The 8151-nt window shown below is 31.9% G+C and overlaps 1 protein-coding gene across 1 annotated transcript; it reads right to left on the bottom strand.

The window, feature by feature from the left end:
* Window positions 1–497: 497 nt before the first annotated feature.
* Window positions 498–1481, bottom strand: LOC128202023 (cecropin-A-like). The gene is made up of 2 exons (XM_052900821.1): window positions 1284–1481; window positions 498–700 (listed from the first exon to the last, which is right to left on the bottom strand). The coding sequence occupies exons 1-2, from the start codon at window positions 1479–1481 to the stop codon at window positions 605–607; spliced, it is 294 nt and encodes a 97-aa protein (XP_052756781.1). The 3' UTR covers window positions 498–604.
* Between the last annotated feature and the right edge of the window lie 6670 nt (window positions 1482–8151).

Here is an 8151-nt window from a genome sequence, read left to right as displayed (position 1 = left end):
CACAACTCATAACACCTAGACCCAAGCCGAATTTTGAAATGCTCATTTCCTAAATTAACTCGACCGGGTATCGAAGCCAGGATCTCACTCACGCAAAGCAACGTGCTAACCACAGCGCTACACAGATCCTCAATCTATACCCTAAGGTCAAATTCAAGTTTAATCTATAACAAAGTTACAAAGAATCAAAGGATAAAGCCACAAGTCGTCTGAGATAAGGCGGCCGTGAAACTTATATGTATTATAAACTAGTATTTTTCCCGCTACTTCGTACGCCGGTTTATATTTAGAGAAATTGAAAAACTAATTATATTAATTAAATGAAAAATCTTAATACCAACGTAACTATTTACCGAAAAAGATATTTAGTTCTTTTTTTAAAAATATTTGTCAATTAATTTATGAAAAAATACCTACTTATATAATTAAAAATATATATACTTTACCCATTTCAGAGAATTTTACAATTTGTATTTGTAAAAATTAAAAGTCAATGATTATGTAAAATAATTATTTATTTTGATAAATTTAATTTAAGTAATGGCAGTCTCTGACTTATAACTAATAAGTGATAATTTAAGTCTTAAAATCTAAGAAATAAAATCTATTTTCCTTTATATATCGTGGCTGCTTGTCCTACTACTTGTACTGCTGGACCAGCTTTTATGATTCCATCTCTTATATTCTGACCAACGCGCTCCTGAAATAAAATAAAATTAATAAATTATTATTGAAAACAACATTTAGAACAAAAGTAATATATAATAATTAGAGTAGTTGCCACGCTTAGCAGGTGGGTTGGTAACCGTTGTTTGGCCTATTCTATACCGGGACCTATACGGCTCAAATTTAAATATCGCCTACTCTAATTACAAATAATAGTCAGTGAAAGCGATTTAGCAAACAAGCACTCTTTGGCAACTATATACCTACATTATGAATATTATTGTTTTAAACAAAGATATTTTATTTCTAACCTAGACATCACAACGACCATTTTCGTTGGCAACAACCCATGATATGTAAATAATAATACTTGTTACAGGTATTATAAATTTCTAACGAATTCAGATTTTAATACAAAGCCCATAGCAAAAACGCTTGAAACTTTAGAAAGTTTTGTTATGTAACGTTTTGGAATTCATATACTCGTTAATATAATAGAAATGAAATTAATTATTTTTTATCAATTAGCTGTATGCATATAAAAAAATAATGGAAAAGAAAGTATTCTTATTTTCACTACGTAGATAAATAAAAAAAAAAATTAAAAATGTACTTACAATCTTTTTGAAAAACTTCCATTTAGGGCTGGGTGCACCCGAAACCGTTGACAGCGCTACGATGCAGGCAAATACGAAGAAGAAAATTTTAGAGAAATCCATTTTCGAAATTCGATATTTGAAATTTGAATTAAAAATGAACGTTCGAAGAACGATCACGGAACGATGCTGTTGAATGATGATACGTTTAAAAAGCATTACCTTTTTATATACGGCCAGTCTTTGTAGTCAATATATTTATTTGCATTTATTATCAACCTTATTACGTTGCGCATACAACTGAAAATGAGTGTGTTTTGTTGAACACGTATAGATAATAACGGCTAACTGTTTTCTGTACTCCATAGTCTGCTTGGTGCAGGGAACTCCCCAAGCCGGCAACATTTTGCAGAAAATAACTGGAAAAGCTTTGTGATAAAGTGATGAATAAAATTACTCATTTTATAAGGAATAAGGATAATATTTATTAATAACAATTATTTTACATATTATAGTATTAAAAAGTTGATTAATGTTAATTAAATTTTAATAATTTTTTACAAAAAAAAAATATACAATGAAACAGAGAACTTCCTCCTTTTTTGAAGTCGATTAAATAGTAAATGGAATTTTTCTAACAGTAATCATATGTATTATGTGGTGTCCATACTGTTGTTCATATCTATAGACTTTTTCCATCATATGAGCCGTCAGCTTATTTGCTATTTAAAGTATCAAAAAAAAAAAGATAAGATTATAATCTAATGTAATGAATTAAACTACAAACATTTTGGACTACAGATATCTTAAACCGCGGGATATCGTTAGGGTAACAAATAGGATCTATGAAATGATGGTATAAGGCAGGGGGAAGCACAAAAGATCCGTATGGGTCGACGTGCATCGGCTTAGCTGACCCCATATGCGAAAAATAAGATAAGGTATAAGATAAGATAAATTGCAAACTCCAAATTAAGACTATTGAAAGACCAATCGTTAATTTGTTCATTAAAATATTAATTTAAAATACAGGTTTCGAACAGCACTTCAAAATCGATCCTATTGATATCTTGCAGCAAAATATATTAGACTGTAGGCATTAGTAATATGGATATCGATCCGATATCTATATATAAGATTCCTCTGGACATTGATGGTGGAAAAAAGGTCATCATCTATTTCGATATCGCCCATATCGGTCGGATATCTATCTTCGAATATGTTAAAAGTCTGTTATCCAATATTACTTTTTGGATAACAGACTTTTAACATATTCGTTATTGGGCCCGTATATAGATATTGCAACTAAAATATATAGATATTGCTATATATCATGTGCCCCTACTCAAAAGCATGGTGATAGAGTCCTGACAGAAACTTTTCTTTTAATGTTAATTCAACCTTATGACGTTACATTAAGTGCCAAAATTGCATAATATGACGGATATAGATGAATTAACAGTAACTACTATTTAATCTGTGGCATTATTCATCATATACAGATAAGGGAAAAGATGTAATCTGACATAGATAAATAAAATATATGTCTATGATGTTTACGCAATCACCTACAACTTTCAATAAGAATAGGGGAGCTGATGTAACTCATACAAATATACAGAATGAAATAGCATTCGTTAGCATCTATTGAAGAGAGCATTCTATCGGCGAAACTGAACATTTTCACTATATATTCACTATAAAAACATGAGTCGAAATACGATAAAAAATATTGAACCAACCATACAAACACAGTACGTTTAGTTTATTTATTTTTGTAGGGTTACCAATATATTATTGCAATACACTTGCTGAAAAGAACAAAATCTCAACTTCTTTTTCGTGTATCTTACACAAAAAAAAAGTTAATACTGCGACTCAAAATGTTTGGAATAAATAAATAATGTGTTTAAAGCTACAAAATATGACATAAACAAACAAAGGCAGCAACAAGATAATTAAAGATTGTGTACCACAAAAAAATCGCTATCAGTTGTGGCAAAACCCAGTTGTTTTGATTTCAAAATTAGAGTATTGAGTCGAGTTTGATAAAATTTCTATGGAACCAATCTATATAGTAATAGACTTTCAGAGGACAAAAAAAAATTAAACCGGTTTATAACTGACGAAGTAATGAGGTAACAAATAAAAAAAAAATACACCCGAATTGAGAACCCTCTTTTTGAGTTGAAAATATATAACTACCACTAAAAGATAGTGAAGCAAAAGATATTCTTGAAATTTTGAATTTTGAAATTTCTCTAAGTGTATAGATAATATGCACACAGATAGATGCGATATTTAGAGGATCATTGTAATTTTTTACGATATAATTAATTAACAATAAGTATGTAATTAACAGCAGCGTCCATCTTAAAACATCATCAAAGCCTAACTGCGATTGCCAACTTGTCTGCCAAGTGTGACAATTACTGGCAAAATCCTCCTTATAGGGCTGACCAATGTTCAGGGGCGACGACTGATAACTGCCCACTACGTAACTATTTTTTTTTATACAACTTAGAATGGCAAACAAGCTGACGGCCCACCTGATGGAAAGTGGTAACCGTCGCCTATAGACATGAGTAGTACCCTGGGCATAACAGAGTATACTGTTTTGCCCATGATACCCCCCATGCGTTGCCATTCCTGAGGACTCAGGTGTTATTCCTCTATACCCAGTAAATTCACGCCATATCCCACCCTTCAAATCGAAACACAGCCATGCAAACACAACTGCTTCACGGTTGAAACACGAATGGGACAGAGGTACCCAAACAATCGACTTTTGTACAAAGTCTCCCTCTGGTGACTAACAATATTTTTTGCTGTTTTTAAAATTTTTTAACGAAATTTCTGTCCTCATATAGCATAGTAGATTCGTAATTTTACGTACCGCTAATGACTTTGAATTCTTTGCCCTTACCACATACCCGTACGTTGTTTCAAATTTAAAAGGTTTCATACCAAAATCAAAAGTTATAAAGGGATCCTTATTTAAATCGTGATAAATTCACCAAGCATTAACCATGTACTTCCCAGAAGGGAACACGTCAAGTTCGATATGACGAAGTATGTTATAAATTCTGAACTTCGCTCTCTCAAATCCCGTTTTGAATTTAAGAAAGTAAAGTTCAATCAAATATCTTCCAGATCCGAACATATATTTCAGATTAACTTCGTAATTTTCGAGAGGCCGCTTGGTTTTTATGTAATTTTAATGTACTCGGTATCTTATCTTCGTCTTACATCTTACGCGCAAACTCGCTGACTTTCCACCACCCGAATAAGCTAGCTTTCGAAAGGGCTTTAATACCATAGACCACATACATGGGTATGTACGGCAATTTATCCAGAAGACCGAAGGGTATATTCTACCACTATGTCTGGCGTTTGTAGCCTTTGATTCGGTGAAGACATGGGCGGTACTATAGTCCCTCCAGCGGTGCTAGATTGACTATAGGTATATCGAAGCGAAATGTATGTACAGGAAGACTACTATGTCTATCCGTCTATAGAACAAGTATACGAAATACTACCCAGTGAAAGGTGTAAGACAGGGTGACGTTATATCCCCCAAAACTCTTCGCAGCTGCATTGGAAGGTGTTTTTCAAACTTCTAGACTGGAAAAGATATCGTATAAATATGATATGGTGTGAGAATACTTTAAAAATAGTTAGTAAATTTAAATATCTCGAAAATATGTTAACAGAAGATCTGAGAGATGATAGTGATCTGGAGAGACAAAGGCGTAACATTGCATGTAGAAGCAATATGCTATCTAGACGATTTAACCACTGTTCGAAGCTAGTCAAATTGATATTGTTTAAGTCCTATTGTCAGGATTTCTACACCAGTCCATTATGGTATAGTTATACAAAGAGAGCTTATCAGACACTGCGTGTACAATACAATAACGCATTCCGAGCGATACTCAACTTGCCAATACGATGTAGTGTGTCTGGCATGTTCGCAAAGAACAGGGTAAATAATTTTTTGCTATTTTACGTAAATGTAAGACAAAATTTCATTAAAGATTAATGACAATAAGTAATCCTATTGTAAAGACTGTATTCCTGACTGCATACCTGACGACAAAAGATTTTATAATGAAATTATTTAAATTGGTATTTTATTAATTAATATATAATTTAATAATATAATAATAGTTTGTACGTATAATATAATAATATAAAATTTATAATTAATTATAATTAAATTATCATCGCTATGATTGTAAACTATGGGTTATTTAGATTTATTATTATTATTATTATAAACATCAACGGCGAATATTTTCGATTTGTTGATAATAATAGTAATTATGACGGAATCCCTGGAGGTCTTAAATACTATGTTTAATGACCTCAATAGTTCTCAACTAAAATATCTAACGTCTATATTACACCTATACTGGTCATGATTGAGAATACTACGTTCTAAGTTGCCGATAACTTGTCGGACTAAGTAAGTCCAACTTCGACCGAGAAGTCAACCCACGAATCCAACTCGACTGGGCAGTGTTTGGGAAATTACGACAAAACTTCTCATCCAGAATACCTCACAGTTTGAAAACGAAGATTTCCAACCAGTGCGAGTTGCCAGTGATGACTTATAGAATCGAAACGTTACGGACAGGGTTATACTCGGAATTTCTTTGCGTAACAAAATCTATAACCAAGAAACTATGATATCTGCAAAAGAACCAAAGGTACCGACATTATCCGAAGAATAAATAAGCTAAAGTGGCAATGGGCTCGAAGAACCGTCAAGTTTACATAGGTAAACATAGTGTAAAACCCACTAAATGGAGTGACGATCTCAATAGCATTGCAGGGAGTCAGTGGACGCAGATGATTCAGGATCATTCTTTATGGCAGTCTATAAGGGAGGCCTATATCCAGCAGTGGACGACTAACGGCCGAGATAATTATGGTATCTTGTAAAACTAAATTAATAAAAATAATCTCATACTAAATGACTATTTTTATTTACATCATAAAATAAAATGCATAAACTTTTATATAAATAAACCTTATTGTATTCGTTAAATAGTAAACTATGCATCATTGCGGGAAAAGAATTGTTAATAATAAGATCTAGCTATCCCATTACTTCTTTTATAATTGAACGATAATGGAATGGTAATTCCGCGTACAATAGCGCATACACGATATTGTACGCGGTAAAACACATGTGAGTGATTTTTTTTTTATCTTTTTAAATTTAGAGGCTTTTATCCTATAAGGATATGTCAGCCTCATCATACCCTAATTTTATAGAATACCTCACATACTTAAAACATTGATACATAAATAAATAATACATAATATCTTAGTAATCTATTTTGATAAAGGGAATTATTGATACAAAAATATAGTAATTAAAGATTATGCCATTCCGGAATGTGGTTCTGCGAGTATATTTGAAAATAAACCAATCTCCTGTCTATTGAGACTATATATCTGTATTAATACTTGCCTTTGTGTTTTGTATTTCGTACATTCAGATATCATATGATGAACATCATCCAATGTGTTACAAATATCACAATTCGGATTATTAACTTTTTTCATACGAAAAGTGAACATATGAGTGATGGATGAGGATGAAACTACATCAGTTAGCTCATTGTGATGAATTCAACAAGAATGTTTTCTAGAGAGAACCGCGTTGAGGTTGTTCTGATAAATAATACTGCTTGCGATACAGGTTCGCCTGCTGTAAGACCCCTTGTATCTTGTGATTGTAACTTTGTATTTTTGTCAATAAATTTATATTCTATTCTATTCTGTTCTGTTCTGTTCTGTTCTATTCTGTTCTGTTCTATTCTATTCTAGTGATGGGATTTAACACCCTCTTTAATAATAATCGCTCTCTTCACTATCCCACTGCTTATAATATACTCCTATAAGTTGTGCCCCCTAGAGCTTCATGGCTTTTACCTTGTGAATTTCACACACCTACAACGGCCCAAATGCGAGGCTCAGTGCGGAAATGTGAGTCTAATTGCTGACCTAGCTGCATCCTCACCTATCATCCCTCACTTGCACTCCGCTGATGTATAGGATTGGTACGGGAAAAGTTGCTACTTCATTTTGATTTTGTTCTTAAAAAAGCTTTGCATTATTTTATTGCTCCTTTTTTTATTTGTATACTAGCTGTTTCCCGTAGCGTTGCCTACGTACATCAATATATGCATATTATAAGTGTACTACGTGTCAAGTTTAATATATGGTCTACCCATGTACTAAATTAATATTCAAATCTATTCAACAACAAACAAAGTAACAAACATCCTAACATGTTTACAAACTTAAACATCTGTAAACTTAAACATATATAGCCAATACATATATGCCTAATGTGTGTACCACATCACGTTAAGACAGCTGCATGTATTTGGTAAATTATATTATTGTTGTGTTTCTAATATAAAGTACAAAGTGTGTATAAAAGAAATTTTTTGAAAAATACTACGGATATGTGAAAAATTTGAGTTAAAAACAAAAGATTTTGTTTAATTTTCTTCATTAGTATACGCGTGCAAAACTGAAGTGGACAACCAATTTAATTTAGTATTTAAATGTCTTAGCTAATCTTCAACCTAATAACCTAATACCCTACCTTTTAATTACCTTATACCTTATTATTACCTTATACTTTTATACTTTAGTTGAAAATTGTTTCTTTATGCTGATTCCATATTAATTTTATCAAATTAAGATATTTTATAATAAAAAAAAACTATTAATATAAATATAAATACGAAAATTTGTAATTATTATTTGCATGCAAAAACTTATTTTATTTTTTATTTAAATTAAAGTTGATACACGAATAGTATCACATTGCTCATTCGATAGCCTTTGGTGACGCACGCGTCAC

Source organism: Galleria mellonella, unplaced genomic scaffold, assembly GCF_026898425.1.
Source record: "Galleria mellonella isolate WM207_F2 unplaced genomic scaffold, CSIRO_AGI_GalMel_v1 utg6618, whole genome shotgun sequence".
Classification (NCBI taxonomy): Eukaryota; Metazoa; Arthropoda; class Insecta; order Lepidoptera; family Pyralidae; genus Galleria; species Galleria mellonella.
This window is presented reverse-complemented; position numbering and strand designations above follow the sequence as displayed.